Source organism: Grampus griseus (assembly GCF_964374135.1).
Source record: "Grampus griseus genome assembly, chromosome: 5".
NCBI classification, from domain to species: Eukaryota; Metazoa; Chordata; class Mammalia; order Artiodactyla; family Delphinidae; genus Grampus; species Grampus griseus.
The window spans coordinates 39549857-39566427 of NC_138998.1; the positions used below are offsets into that span (position 1 = coordinate 39549857).

General features: G+C 42.2%; 1 protein-coding gene across 1 annotated transcript in view; it reads right to left on the reverse strand.

Moving 5' to 3' along the window:
* Positions 1 to 5926: 5926 nt before the first annotated feature.
* LOC309822776 (NACHT, LRR and PYD domains-containing protein 1b allele 3-like) overlaps positions 5927 to 16571 on the reverse strand; it is a 37803-nt gene continuing 27158 nt past the window's right edge. The window contains exons 12-16 of the mRNA XM_082654798.1: positions 13880 to 14018; positions 12528 to 12581; positions 12192 to 12272; positions 9128 to 9400; positions 5927 to 7414 (exon numbers count right to left, since the gene is read on the reverse strand). Of these exons, the coding sequence (XP_082510924.1) occupies positions 7395 to 7414; positions 9128 to 9400; positions 12192 to 12272; positions 12528 to 12581; positions 13880 to 14018 (567 nt within the window). The 3' untranslated portion in view covers positions 5927 to 7394. The remainder of the gene's footprint in view (positions 7415 to 9127; positions 9401 to 12191; positions 12273 to 12527; positions 12582 to 13879; positions 14019 to 16571) is intronic.

Below are 16571 nucleotides of genomic sequence, written 5' to 3' on the forward strand. Positions count from 1 at the left end.
ATTTTGTGTTCATGAAAGCATGTGAACTTATATTTATTTATGTTATATTTATTAAGATATTTATTGTCAAGTGAATTTGAGATATACCTTATGTTGTTTTAAAATAAAATGACTGAATTAAAGTCATTCTCATATTTTTCTAACGTGATTGGAATATTTGAGTGTTAAAATACACATCATGGGAAAACTGAAAACTCTGATGAAATTTGAACAAAGTCACCTTAGAAAGAATGCCATGATATTCTTACTCATTTCCTAGTTCCTTTAGTCTCACGTTTTAAAGGGAACCTCATAAGGCTAGATCTGACTTAATACTGAGGCCATTGAGTGAGTGAGTTTTTGAGAATATACTTTATTACTTTTGTTCAACATCTGAATCTAAATATAAAATACATAAAAATGTTTTTCCCTATTAACCACAGCCCCATAACATACTGTGCATTAAACAAATACACAATAATATCCACCAACTGGGAAAAGCATCATTAAGAGGTCTTCTAGTCAAATTATTCTAATTTTTGTGACCCTTGGGCTCTCAGGGGGAAGTTGCTTCTAAATTACAACTAGAAAAACTCTCCCTTTGCTTTAAATTAGATAGAACTTCTGCCTGAACCACATGGATAACTGCCTTCCTCTGGCTTAAGAGATGTGCTTTTTAATTCTTTAAACCATGAGAATTTTAGAAGATTTACCTGATGGAATACCATGTAATTTTCAAACTCTGACAATCACATTCCTCCTTAATATGAAAAGGTCACAAGAAAGGAACGATTCAGAGTCCGTCCTGTCCCCCCTACCTTTCCTCATGTGAATCCTCCCCTCCAGAGATCAATTCTTATCCCTGTAAACAGGGAGGGGAATGTGTATGGCCACCCCAGGTCCTCACTTGTGGGGAAACTTACGCGTTTTTCAGAGTCTCACCCTACTTGATGTACAATGAGATAGAAATCATCAAGCTGCATCCCATCACATACCTTCTTTTCTTGAGGAATTCCTCCCCAAGCCTGGATGACGGGCAGGTGATTCACAGGTGGGAGCTTCTTGCCTTTAAGTATCGGTTTTGGGGACGCAGCTTCGATTGTGGCGAGAACTCATGGCTTTGATGAAGCTGGCACTGTAGAGTTGCTGCCATCCCCGCCCCGAACCTGCTTTCCTCTCCTTCCTCCCCCCGCCCACCCATTGAATGGCGACTTGTCTGTTGTCTGGCCGGTTGTCTGTGCCCAGAAACAAGGAGAGGAAAGCCTGTTGACTGTGCTACAGACTGGGTTTATACAAAGGGACAAAGTGGCACACAAAGGGTCACTTTCGTTCTAGAAATTGCCATGACATATGCTTCAGAAACATGACTGGCCCAAGAAACAACTTCACAACTAATTCCATTCTTCACTACACGGTCAGTTTTCTGGGTTTTTTTGTTTTAAGCCTGGGTCTGCCGTTTATAACTTGTATGCTGTGGCCATGTTGTTTTGCCCTCACCCTACCCGTTTCCTCTTCTAAGTGAAGATAGGGACTTCCCTGGCAGTCCAGTGGTTAGGTCTCTGCACTACCACTGCAGCAGGCACGGGTTCGATCCCTGGTCAGGGAACTAAGATCCCGCAAGCCACGCGGCCGGGCCAAAAACAACAAAAAAAGTGAAGATACTCCTAGAACCTTGATCTGATTGATCAGGGGTTAAATGGAGCAACTCCTACAAAGCACTAGCGTTGCACCTGGCACATAATCTGTACACAATAAACGTGAGCCATCGCTGACAATGTTTATTAGCCTCTGGGTTTGGTGACCGGGCCAAATTGGTTAAAGCCTCTTTGCTACTATTTTCTTATCTGTGAAATTCAGAAAACTGTAGCCCCTATTTCACAGCGCTCTTGTGAGGACTGAATCACTCAGTACAGTGCTGGCATCTAGTCAGTGCCGAACACCAATTTTTTAAAATTGTTAGACTGTTTGCTTGAAGACCTCAGTGACGCCCTGTCCCTCCAGGGCACTCAGCTATCCGGGGCATTCAGCAGAGGAGGCCATCTGGTGCAAGACACGACAGCAAAAAAAGCAGGGTCCTGCCTTTCCAGAACAGAGGGTGTGAGCAAAGTAACTTGGTGAGACCGAGGTCCCCCCTAAAAACAGGCCCCAGACCTAGACTACTAGAGACATTTGATAACAAATTACTTTTTAAAAAAGAAAATAAACAGTTTAAGTGTTTCTCACACGTAAAAATGACTGAATCAGAGAATTAACATAAAAAACAGCTGACAGCTGCCCTACTGAGAGCCAAGAGCTTTGGGGAAAGGGGTCAGTTCTGGGGAGTGGTCTGGCCAGACATCCAAAGGTGGGTTTGGGAAAACTCAAGAGATGCACAAGGGCCTTAGACACCTTAAGGAGGAAAGAAAACATGGGAGGGGAGAAAACCAGCTTTGTCTGAAGCCAGCACAGACAGAGACCGTGAGTCCCACTGGCCATGTCACCCTGGGCCATGCGGTTGTTGTCCTTGTTTAAGGACAAAACATTTGGTTTTAGCTAGCGTAACTGTGGCTTCCTAGTTTAAGGCAGAGTGCACCTACAATATCGCTGTGGACTGAACATTTGTGTTCCCTTAAAATTCGTATGTTGAAGCCCTGATCCCCAGTGTGATGGTATTAGGAGACAGGGCCTTTAGGAGGTTAGGTCATAAGCATGGAGCCCTCATAGTGGGATTAGTGCCCTTATAAGAGACTTGGAGAGATCTCCCCCCAACCTCCATGTGACGACACAGTGACAGGTGGCCTGCTGCAAACCAGGGATAGCTCTCACCAGACACCAAATCCACCAGCACCCTCATCTTGGACCTCCCAACTTCAAGAACTGTGAGAAACACACGTCTGTTGTTTAAGCCGCCCAGTCTGCAGTTTTTTGTTGTAGTAGTCTGAGCTGAGAAAACTTTTAAGTAAGTCAGAAAGAGAAAAACAAATACTGTATGCTAACACATATATATGGAATCTAAGAAAAAAAAAAAAAAAGGTCCTGAAGAACCAAGGGGCAAGATGGGAATAAAGACACAGACCTACTAGAGAATGGACTTGAGGATATGGGGAGGGGGAAGGGTAAGCTGTGACAAAGTGAGAGAGAGGCATGGACATATATACACTACCAAACGTAAAATAGCTAGCTAGTGGGAAGCAGCCGCATAGCACAGGGAGATCAGCTCGGTGCTTTGTGACCACCTAGAGGGGTGGGATAGGGAGGGTGGGATGGGGGGAGACACAAGAGGTAGGAGATATGGGGATATATGTATACGTATAGCTGATTCACTTTGTTATAAAGCAGAAACTAACACACCATTGTAAAGCAATTTTACTCCAATAAAGATGTTAAAAAAAAAAGAAAAAACCCCATGACAATTTTCCAAAAACTGAATTGTATCAACTTTTCGGTTGAAATGTATTTGGTCAGAACAAGTCAAAAACTTTAGTTGCATGTATGTATCATTGAGTATATTAAAATTATGAGTATAAATTATGACATCAATGTAACATCAGAGACAATACACTCACGTAACCTTTTTCAGAAGCAATAGGAACAAACGCTTACTCCGTGCTTCCTAAGTGCCAGGCATGTTTCTACAAGTGTTTACCACAAATGCACAGAATCCTCCCAAAATCCCTAGGAGGAGGTGCTATTACCTTCCCCTTTTTATAGCTGAGGAAACTAAACCAAGAGGCCATAGACACTTACAGGGTAAGTGGCAGATGCTGGGATCTGAGCCCAGGCGGCCTGGCTCTGGCCTATGCACACAACCCCAGTATCCTTTGCTTCTCATATTAAGGTCACACAGTAACTCATCGTAACCATGCAGACAGCATCATAGTTCCTTATGCTTCTCCCCTCTCCCTCACTACACTGTGAGAGCTTCAAGTACAGATGTCATGTTATTCAAGTATTTGTGTACTCAGGGCCCAGCACTCAAAGATGGTAGAGAAAGGCAAATCTTCATGGGTTTCCACACGTTTCTCATTTCTTTTCCTAATCTAGGAATACATAAGAAAGCCTTTAGTCTTTAAAAATCAAATTATTCCCAATTACAAAAATAAAGTTAAAAATTGTAAAATGCACGTGCTTGCTCGGCTCAAAACCATTATACATGCTTAGAATGGGGGAAAACCCAACATTCATTAACAATTCATTCATTGTTTTTGGTTTTTTGGCCTAAAACAAAGGTTTATTTCTTGCTGGAGGTACATGCTCATTGCTTATCAGCTGGGGGCTCTGCTCTCACGGTTCTCTTCTGGAACACAGGCTGATGGAGCATCAGCTGTCATCTGCTGTCATCATTGCAGAGGGAAAGGAAGGCTGGAAGGTCTCCACAAGCCTGTTGACTTAAATAATTTACATGTCTATGGTTTGGCATTACGTGATCCCTTCAGGAGCAAGGTGCCGCCCAAACATCCGTCACTGGTGAACTGGAAAGGGGTTTACCTCCTGTTGCAGACATCGTAGATACAAACTCCTGGACGACAGCTCCCAGAGACCCAAGCAGTCATCTTATCAGCTGGTTCCCACGCTGCCCCCGACACGAGTGGGTCAGGGGTCCAGCAGGGTGCCTCGATGACCCCTCATCAGCCCCCAGAAACCCCCTAGCAGAGCAGCTCCACTTCTGAACGCTTTACCAATGCAGGTTCCAGGTGAGATTTCCTTTCACAAAAGGCTCCTACAGCTAAAGAAAGAACAGAACTCAGCCAAGCCCCTCCCCGCAGTTCAGTTTTTATAAGTCCCAAAACCACCTTTTAGATTTCTCAACTTGCTTGAAAATAAAACACTGCTATAAATGCATAGATCAGACCCCCTTCTAAAAATGAAACTCGTGCCAAAGGTTACAGCAGACGGCAAGAATGTACTTCTGCAGAATAAAGATAGCAGCCTAACTACAGGGTGTTTAACCGGAAATTTACATCACTGATTGGAATAAATTGGATCTTAAATCCTCTGGAGGCTCAAGGCTGGAAGTCCCAGTTAAAAAAGCAGGAAGAACTTCAGAACTCTGCACTCAGAATTCAACCCCAGGGCCTCTGTTTTAGTACCAGCAGCCACAGAGCCATTAACAGACATGCTCAAGCCCTGGAATGTGGGCTGGAAAAGATGCATTCCCAAGCAGTCTGGAATCCCCACCTTCAGCAAACAGTGCGCTGCTTCAACCCAAGAAGGACTTCCAGCAACTGCAACAGGCTGGGCCAACCGCTGAAAACCACTGTCCTCGTGAGAGCACTCTTAAATATCGGCAAATACACTGGCCTCTTTAGAAAATGGAGTGGAAACACACTTCCACATGATGAAGCAGGGAAGAAAGGTTGTCCCCTAAAGCAATCCAAAAAAATAACAATACGTGCCCCCAATATGCAGAAAAATCCTGTTAACAGAGATGCACAAGTAAGGAACTAATTATGAATCCGCCTGGTTTTACATAAAAACATACCTCCCCATCCACGGGGCGGCAGGGAGACACACTCTAAGTCATTCCTGGAGTGAGAAGGGTTAGGGGATGTGCAGGTTCTCCTGAATCTGTGCAAACTCCTGGGTTAGTTTACCCTGGCTTACACTCACTCGGCCTCAGTCCAAGAACTGGGGCTGGGAGCAAAACCAACTAACGCCCAAACAGCCAAGATAATAGTAACCAAGGAATATGATGCTTTAAAAAGTAATGTGTCGGGCTTCCCTGGTGGTGCAGTGTTGAGAGTCTGCCTGCCGATGCAGGGGACACGGGTTCGTGCCCTGGTCTGGGAGGATTCCACATGCCATGGAGCGGTTGGCCCGTGAGCCATGGCCGCTGAGCCTGCGCGTCCGGAGCCTGTGCTCCGCAATGGGAGAGGCCACAACAGTGAGACGCCCGTGTACCGCCAAAAAAAAAAAAAAAAAAAAAGGTAATGTGTCAGTAAATAATAATACAAAGAAGACATATTAGCACTGTACAAATGCAGATTTATTGTTCTTCCCTTTATCCATAGTAGGAAAAAGGTTGGAAATTGTTAGGAAAGCAGCTTATATACAAAGCACTTCTGAAATTATGCTTTTTTTGGAAAACAACTTATAAAAAATAATAAACGTTTAAAACATTCAAGTCCTTTAAGTATTTTACACTTCTGAAGGTTAAAACTCCATGTGTTTCCTATAATATATAGAACAATTTAAAAAAAAACTCATAAAGTGACATTGATTTGAATTCCACAGAATCCCTGACCATTAGAAATACGTTCTTTCCTATAAAGTCAATTTGTTCTTCACAGGCAAAGCTATAGTTAAAGTGTGTTTCTCTAATTCATTGAGATTGAATTTTACTCTCCAGCTAATGTCTTCAGGAGACTAATAGTAATTTATAGTTTCTTCAAATAAGTTAACATATCCAAAATGTTAATCACCACATGCATAATTCTGGGAGAGTGACAGTATCTATACATACCAAAAAAAAAAAAAAAAGATTTCACCCATTAACAAGAGCCAATATGGCCCATGATTCCCTGGGGCAAGTCCTCTTTGAGAAGAGATGACAGTTTTCCTTTGGTCCTGGCTAAGGCTATTTCTGAGTGGCATTCCTGTGCTCCCCACCCGCCAACCCTCCCCAAAGTAAATGACCCAGGGGCCAAAGTCAAGAAATGTAGTGTTTGGCCTCGTGATTTCAGAAGGTTGATGAACCTGCAGGGACTCTGAAGATAGACCCAGCAGAACTTGCCCAGTGAGATGAGGCAATCACCTCTCAGGGTTTGCACCAACACTGACGGGGAGAGGATTACATTCCTTTCTAATCACCCTAGGACCAGGTAACATGATTGGTTTAATGCTTTAACAGACCACTAGCCAGATTGGTTAGTAATGTGAGACATGGAAATCACACCCCACATAAAAAGACATATTGTACCTGGAGGCACATAAGTGTCTGACTGCGTGGGAGCTAAAAGAACAGGAACCTCTCTTTATTATTAATGTCATTAGGAAAAAAGCTAAACGAAATTGTGCCATTTAAGTACTCCAACACTTAACTGCTAAAAATGTTTCAAACACTTGATATATATTTCATAGTTCACAGACTCCAAAAGGAAAACTATCGCACTTCTCACCTGACTGCGTTGCGTCATTTTAAGCACCCTTTGCAAGTGTATTTGTTTGGGTGGGGAAGCGGGTGGGAAGGTGTGAGTGGGAGGTACAAAAAAAAAAAAAAAAATCTTGATATTGCAGAGGTTTTTTTCTTCCTCAGGGTTTCCAAATCTTTCATTCCCTTTGCCCCTGAATAATGTGAGCTGTGGGCAGCCTGTGAAAGGAGCTGCTTCCACAGGCTGTGCAGCTCTAGATTCCAGAGTCCACACCCAATTACCACGGCGAGGGTCTTTGCAGGTAAAAGTTCCTGAAGCTTCCTTTTCCAGCTCATCTTCCAAACTTCATGTTTCCTGTAAGAAACCTAACAAAATAGAGAAATGAGTTCAGAGATTCATTGTTGCGGGGGGAAAGGGCACATGCTTTTAAAGAAAGTCACTTGTCCATTTCAAAAAAGAATTCCTGGGCGTGGCTGGGTTTTCCTGAGCTGAAGATAAACAAGTACAATTTTTTAAGGTTGTAGTTATAAGATACTAAAACGTCCCGATAAAAAAACAAAATTCAGCCAATTAGCCAGACATTTTGGCTACATGAGGGCATAAAACACTGGTAAATCTCTGGCTTTTTGTTTGTTTGTTTTTAACTCACAGAAGATTTTTCTCCTATTTAACGAGGGGAATGGACTAAGAAGCTTTTACGATCCCCTTCACTGCTAAAAAATGTCACAAACCCTTGTCAGCAAGTCAAGTGTCTAGTGAGGTCAACAGCAGAGAAAAAGAAAACAAAAAATAACAACCCATTCTACAGGATTTGTGAGATAGTCAGAGTTCCAAGCCTTCCTTTGATGGAAAAGGTTGTGATTATTTCCTTATCACGGCACAGAGGCCAGACCTTCAAGAGGCAGAAGTGCCTAAATGCAAATAAGTAGATTTCCACATGTGGGCCTCAGTGACTTACATAATTTCAACATACCCAAGAAAAAGAATGAAAAATTTGATACTGAAAAACTGGCTCTTCTATCTGCTTGCAGCTTTTGCATCCAAACAATGGTGGGGGAGTTCAGAAAGCTTGCCCACCATACCTGACAGCATCCTGAGAGTTGGCCCCCCCAGACTTTTACTTTTCATATAAGCTTCTGGGGAGCTGACACACTTTTACATTCTTTAAGGAATAAAAAGTCCAAATAGAATTCCAAATAAAAACCTCTCTCTGATTTGCTGAGGCTTCTGAGGAGTAACACCACATTTGTTAATCATGGTAACAATATATAATAATCAAAGCTGTGAATTGGTTTGACCTTGATTCTAACAATGTGCTAATAAGTAAGTCAAGCCACAAAAAAAGAAGTGCTTAAAACAAAGGAAGGAACCCTGTGGTTTTCTGGATTGAGACCAGAAACAACTCCCTTTAGCTCTCTCTTGGGTTCTGCTCTTTCCCTTCCCTTCTTTGCTGCTGGAGGTTGACTAGTGCCACACAGTGGCCTCCTGGAGCACTGCTTCAGCACCACAGAAGGCCTAGAAGGATCAATGAATGCTACCAGTCAGGTCCCTGCCTGAGCCTCACTACCTGCCTGGAGCTTTACAAGCAGTACCTCTTTTCGTTATCACACCAGACCCAGGACACTGGGGTTTTGCATCCATTTGACAGATGGGAACATAGAGGTTTAAAGTCAGGTAAGGAATTTGCTTAGTCATGGATATATCATACAACACAGGGAATACAGCCAGTAGTTTATAACTACAAATGGAGTATAACCTGTAAAATCTGTGAATCACTATATTGCACACCTGTGACATATAATATTATATATCAACTATACTTCAATAAAAAAAAGTTTTTTGCCTAGTCACAAACCTAGCCAGCACTTGAGATGGGATTTGAACGCTTCCTCTGACTGCATACACAAGTCACCTTTACTTAGATTATGGCAGCCCACATGCTGACTGCTACAGCATTTGCATAGTTCTCTAAACCCGAGCTTATAAATACACAAGCAACACATTCTATAATAGAAATTTGCTATTTGCAAAGACACAGCTTGATTTCAAGTAAATGACTAAGATAACTTGCTGCTTACCTTTCAGCACATCTTGGACTTCAACTGAATTGATGTTTTTCAAGCAGTTCCATAAATTCTGAGCTGTGGCATTGCTCTGCTCCTTTTCTTGCCACTTCTTCAGCATCCTAAACTTATTGATCGTGACATCTTCTTTCTTCTCCAGGATAGCATCAATGTCGCTAATCTTCAGCTTCAGGTTGGCAATGGCAATCTTTACCCACTCCTTTCCCAACTTCTCAGCAAGGTTAATCAACTGAGTGTCTGTTAACAAGGTTTTAGTCTTCACTCCATCTAAAAGCACATGAAGAATTCAGTTGTTCCTCTAAACACTTCATTTATAGCCATTTACAATGAAAACGTATTCTCTTTATATAAAAAAAGAAACCATGATTCGAAACTTTAATAACTGCTTTTAAAATATATTTAAGTGTCGGGCTTCCCTGGTGGTGCAGTGCTTGAGAGTCTGCCTGCCAATGCAGGGGACACGGGTTCGTGCCCCGGTCCGGGAAGATCCCACGTGCCGCGGAACGGCTGGGCCCATGAGCCATGGCCGCTGAGCCTGCGCGTCCGGAGCCTGTGCTCCACAACGGGAGAGGCCACAACAGTGAGGGGCCCACATACAGAAAATATATATATTTATTTATTTATTTATTTATTTATTTATTTAAGTGTCAAAAAAAATCCCTGCTTTCCCAACTATTTTAAGGACCAAAGGAAACAATTTCATACAACATTAAACTGGGGTATAATGCTCACATGATAATTCAATAATTCAGGGAATGAAATTGTTTTATAAAGCAGCACAAATCAGGTTGGAGTTAAAAAAAAAACAAATCAGGCACCAAAAATAATTTATGTGGCTCAAAAAGAAACATATACAGCTTTTGCCCTTGCCCAGCTCTGCAACTTCATCTAAGTGTTAACACCACATACAAAATGCTACCTTTAGTGGTCAATAAAGAGAACAGCAAGAGATATGAATTGCAGTCTCCATTCCACCATCTCCTGGCATTAGGGGAAAGAGCACATTCCACAGAAAAGCCAAGGGACGGTATCTGTAATATCTGTTGCTCACTAAGAAACAGTGTCATAATCTTGGAAGGGGATATGTTTGCCAGTGGAAACCACTGGCCCCATAAAACATATCAGCCCTAGCAGTAAGGTGGATTTTCTACATTCCCACTTTTCAGCTGGTTAAGCTACGGTGCAGCAAAGCTCATGGGGTACGGAGTCTCGGTTAAGGATCCTCAAGGCCTTACAAACACTGGAGGTGACATCAGAAAGGAATAAGAGGGAGGAAGAATCCTTCCTGCCCCTCCTCCAGGACCGTGACGCTTTCACTCATCTACAGCCAATCTGTTAAAGTGAACCTAACGTTTGTATTGGACCCTAACGCACTTCAGTTTCCTCTCTAACGTTCTAGACTGAAGAATGGGTTCTGAAGGATGGCCCCTGCCCCATAGTGGTCTCCTGATACATGGGATCTGTCCAAAAAGTAAGTTCTCAGGACCATCCCCAAAGCCCCCAAAATGTTATGTGGCAGCCTGAATGGGAGGGGAGTTTGGGGGAGAACGGATACATGTATATGTATGGCTGAGCCCCTCTGCTGTGCACCTGAAACTATCACAACATTGTTCATCGGCTGTACTCCAATACAAAATAAAAAATTTTTTTTAAAAAAGTAAATCTTATTAATTTATTCGCTACTACATTGTCATCTCTAAAAAGGCTGGAAATCTTAATTTCTAGGTAGTATTTGATCATTTTAATTCTATTTCTAGTTACTTGCTGTTGGAGCTAATTTTAAATAGCCAAATAATTGCAAGAAAAAAACTTTCCCTATATATCAGTTTAATATAAAATTGTTTCCCATTCAGTTATAAATGAGTAAGTTCTGAGGATCTAATACACAGCATGGTGACTATAGTTAATTAATATTGTGCTGTACACTTGAAATTTGCTAAGAGAGTAGGTCTTATGCATTCTCACTACCACCAAAAAAAAAAAAAAAAGGCTGTGTGAGATGATAGATGTGCTAATTAACTTGATTGGTAAATATTTCACAATATATGCATACATCAAAACATCCCATTGTGCACTTTAAGTATACACAATTTTGTCAATTATATCTCGATAAAACTGGAAAAATATTGTATCCCAATTTGGTTAGTTTTTAAAATAACTCCAGAGCCTCATTTTGATGTTCATTAAATAGAAACAATAAACTTTTCTCTAGTGACATACAGTAAAATCAGACATGGCATCCTCACAACCTCCTGCTCTAGCATGTGAAGAATGGCTTATTTTAATCTATAGAGAGTTTATCTGCTTTTAGAGATTCGTACCTTCTTACAGTGGTAGAATAAAAGGTATTTTGATGAAAGGGTTAATCTGGGGAGTTACATGAGGCCCCCAAAGCCTTGAGATCTTGTCTCATATAATTTGAGTCTGGGTATTTTCACTTAAATTTGTGAATTCTGGCTGGACTTGAATTTTGAGGTACATACTCCATCTTCTGGCTCCTTGGAGTATTGTTTTTAAATGTTTAAATCTCTACTGTATTTTCACAACGATCAAGCCTTGGTCTCTGCCATTTAATTGGAAGAAATTAAGTTGACTTTTGTCTCCAATAACTGAGCTGGCGGCTCCTTCCCCCAAAAGTAGCTAATAACTTTGAGGCCAGTGAGTGCACACATGGACATTCACTATTTACTCTTTCAATGAATATTCACTGTCTTCTACATAAAAGGCTGCAGGCTCAGTGTTATGGGAAAATGCACAGACGGACAGGCCACGGCCCCTGTCCCTATGGGCTGCAGGAGCTTCCCCTGGCCCTCCATTCTACTTTCACCGAGGGAAGGGGAGGAGTGTGCAGTCAAGCTGGAAAAGTAAGCTGGGACAGACCAAGAAGGACCCTTGTCCAGCCCTAAGGAGCTGGGACACAGGGGGAAAGCATCTGGGAGGGCACGCACACCTAGGAGGTGGCTCCAGGAGGACTGACCCAAAAAGCACATGTGTTGCATGAAAGTCAATGGGGAAGACGAGGGAAAACGACTCAGCCACAGATGACGTTTTTACAAACCTGAAGTGCCAATCTGCTTCATTCTTTTATCATAGACCACCTCATCGGGTAAGCTGCTACTCATCTTTCGCCGCCTATTACCTTTAAAAAACAACAACAAAACATTGGCTTTCCCTTAGGGTCCTTATTATCTACCCATCTTCAAACTAGAGTTCTTTTTAAAGAAATCATCATTGAGATAGAAACAAATTGAAAATGGATTCAAAGGTCGTTCCGATGATTAAGAGTTATGGAACACTGAACAGATCCTTAACGTTACCGTATTTGCACAGCAGAATTAAAATCCTAGTGGATGGAAGGTATAGACGAGTTTAACGTCCAGTGACGAGCACTTACCACTTGTGCTGCTTTTCGAAATGTTCGGGTTCTGATCATGCTGAACCCAGTCACCTGTTAAATTACAATAAGCAGCAATTGGAAAAAAATGGTTTTGAAACTGGAAGTAAAGCAATCGATTTATGAAAGCACCTGAAACCCCAGGGTCTCGGCAACCTCTCTCAAGTTCAAATATGAGTTTGGGGTTTTAACTTAGTATGTATGCAAATGCACTGGGCTTGAACTCTTGAGATAAATAACAAGTACTCCTTCCAACACGTCTTGCGGGACAAGTGTTTCCCAGACTTCAGTCATCCACACACCACTGTCATGATATCTGCCATACCCATCTGCCAGGTGAAATGTCATTCGCTCCGTATTTCTTTAAATCTACAACTACTGTAAATAGAACAGTGGCATCATGTGCCATATGGAGACGGAAGCCATAAAAATAAACATCGTTCAATTTTAAGTGTATTTGTATGTACTCCACGTAAAAGAATCTCATAGATGTATTATCATTCTGTACGTGAGGGGTTCTTTCTGGACACTTCACCTGTGATTCGACACCACCTGCCCCATGTGAAATTCAGCCCCTGCTCTAACCGATGCCTACGTGTCAGGCAGGCCTTCCGCAGCTTCCTTTAGTGAAGATGCCTAATAGTGATGGGCAATTTCAGTTCATTGTTAGCTTAGGCCGCCAAAATAATGGAGACCAGAACCATCTTACAATGCAGAATATTATTAAGTAAGTTTAAAAAAAGAAGTCTTAAAAAGTGGCCTTTAAAATTGCCAAGAGGCTTAGTCTAGAAGAACATCTGTCATTCAGGCTGCTACACGTTAAATACCTTTATTCCCGTGGCATTGGCTGTGGTTAAAAAGTATCATCTTTCAGGTTCATTTATTTGAGCATATTAATGAATACCGAGCAAAAATATTACAATCCCCAATACACAGTCCCAACTAGGACTCTTCCCAGCTAAGTAACTGTAGTTTGGATAAAAGGGCCTGTTTCAAACTGGCTAACTTAAGGGTATAATATTGAGAACAGGAGTCACACCTATAGAAAAGCTTCCTGCTTAAACTAGCACAGAATTCCAAACTGATTAGACTGGGTTTCGTTTCTGGAGTATAAAGACATGAGAGCAAATATGGACTCTGTGCACCCACTGACTCTGGGGATTTGGACGGTGGGTGCCTGAGAAGGAGAGCCGGCACTTCTGCCCAGGAGCTGGGGCCTCTGTTTCTCTTAATCGAATGTTTTAATATTACAGTGATGGGACAGACAACTACTCTATTTGCTTTTCCACCCAGGCCACCTGCCCCGCCTCAACCCCCAAACAGAGTTTTAATTCAAGATACAAAACACTCACACTCTCTCAGTTTTGCTTTCCATACAATTTCCTCGGAATCCATTTCAACCAAAAGTAATTTAAACTCCACTGGTTGCTCCAAATACACTTCACTATAACTTTTCAATTTTAAAAGTGAACCATCCACAAATTCAATTTCCTTTAAAAAAACAAACAAACGTGATTTTCTGAAATTTAAAGGTTGCGTTAATTAACAACATAAGATGTCAGATAAGGAATAATGGCAATGAGAAGGGTTAGTGCTTGAATGCTCACTGAAATTTTGACCTTGGAAATCCCACTCCTTAATCATACATCCTCTCACTCTCCTGCTTCTAATCCCTCCTTACTCTTACTCCAAAATGCTTTTCTACCTCATTGAAGCTTCTAGTCCCATGGCCCTAGTTTTCTAAAGTGTAACTTTTCAGCCTTTCCTGATTTCAACGTTTCATCTTTCCCAAATGGCACCTGTGCTCACCCATCAGCCACTCTATCCTAGGTGCTTTTAAACTCCTCACCATCTTTTTCCTAGATCGTTCTCCAATCTGCAGTTGATTCCGCGTTTATAGAACTATGTGCAGTGTTTTGTCCATGTGTCCTCATTGAACACCGCTGTCCCCCAACAAATCCTCGTATCGCTCTTTTATGGATAAAGAATCCCAGAGAAGCGTATGAACTTGCCCACACCTAGGAAGTGGCGGAACTGGAATTTGAATCCACACCTCGTGACTCCAGAGTGTGAGCTCTTAACCACTACACAGACTGCCTCCTGCCTTCCACCTCCTCTGCTGCTCTCCAGGCTGGCTAGCAAGGCTGGCGGGAGAAATACATCTTTTAAAAACTATCAGTGACCTGCCCTGGGCATCACCATCACAAACCAATGGTCTTAACCTGTCCCCCACCCTTTCCGTTCCAAGTCACTAGTATTATCTTCACAACCTTCTAAGGGTCAGTCACCAGGGCCTACAAAGCTGAGACAGCGCCCTCTCCTGGCCCTACTCCTCCTAAATCCCTCCACGTTCAGCTTCTCCAGAACTATCCTGGGGCCTCCAGCCCAACTGCACATCCTCGCCCCCTCACTTAGACACCAGCGGCCCCTCTTCCGGGAGAGCTTCGGAAAGCTCATCTCTTCCGGGGAATCCCTCACCCTTCAAACCCAGAACATCACCCATGTGAAAAGCATTCCTGGAGACCCACTGCACTTCGTACCCATCTCTATAGTAACACATTATGTTAAAATTATTTCTTTTCATGAATGGAGTATTTCTCTCACTTTGAGGGAAAAGACTGTGACTTATTTGTTTTTTAATTCTTAGCTCTTATCTCAAGCTGACTGATCAATGTCAGTTAAGCAAATCATTAACCGTCTAAAACTAATAAGAACACCTTACACAGTTTGGTAACTTTCAGAGTGCTTCCAAACCATTACTTGGTATGATCCTTACAGCAATCCTGGGAGATTATCCCCATTTTATTGGCCAGAAATGTGATTAACAGAACGTAGGCTATTTAAAGCCCTCCAGCTATCAACATCTTTTGTAAGAATGAACTCCTGGGACCCCCTCGGTGTCTTGCTGGGCACGTCCATCCATTCAACATGTATTATTCCCTCTCCTAGTGGTTCTTAAACGTGGCAGCACATTATAGTCACCTTGGGAGCTTTAATAAGCCCAATGCCCAGGCCATTCCCAGACCAATTAAGTCAGCATCTCTGGAGGTGGGACCCAGGCCACGGAATGTTTTTAAAGCCCCTCAGGGAATTTCACTATGCAGCAAAGGCCAAGAATCACTGCTCTAAGAACACCCTTCTAATTTAATTCCACTTCCCAGACAAGGTTGCCGTTTGCTTCTCGTGATTGTTCTGATGTACCATCTGCCAGGGCCTGATCAGCTTAGAAGGGCTGAGAATCAGCCTCTCAGATCCCAGTGTGGGGACAGTGGCTTGAGAGGCCAAGGGCAGTCGGGGCCCTGGGCGAGCCCTCCAAGGCCCAGGTGTGTGCAGATCGCCCACCTGCTTTGCACATTAGTTTCCTCAGCCATGTTGTTGTAAGGCTCAAATGGTTCAAAGGGTGTGGAGAGACGCTTTGAAACTGGAAAGGAAGGAAGGTTATAGAAGACTGTCTGACCAACCTGACTGCTTCTACAGGGCACGAGGCCCCTAATAATATAATAAAACAGTACAACATGGACCACTGCCATTAGCTCTCTTGGCTCACATTTTAATTTAATGGAATCAAAACATGTTTTCAACTTTTCATAAACTGTACAACAAACAAACAAACAAAAGGAGGTGTACAAAAGGAATTTCCATGCAGACATGCAGACTAGAGAAGCTGTGGCATATGCTCAGAGCACATAATGAAAATAAGTTTTAAAAATAAACTAAGTCATTTCCGAGAAACCAAGATCACTTACAAATGTCATTGTGCGTACAGTGAATAGTTCAAATCTAACAACAATTTGTCCTCATAACTATTTTTCAAATGCCTTCCAGTAAGAAAAGCCCAATATCCCTTGCTAACATTGTTTGAAGAATTTAATTTAAAAATGCAAGAACATTTAAAACCTTTTTAAAGGGAAAGAGATTGGATAGTCTATTTTTCCAATGACTGCAGATAAATCCTGAAATTCAACTGCATTTTTGGAATAAACAACAGGTTTAGCAAAACAACTGCCTTCTTAGAAACTGGGAAATAAAAAAGGAAAACAAAAT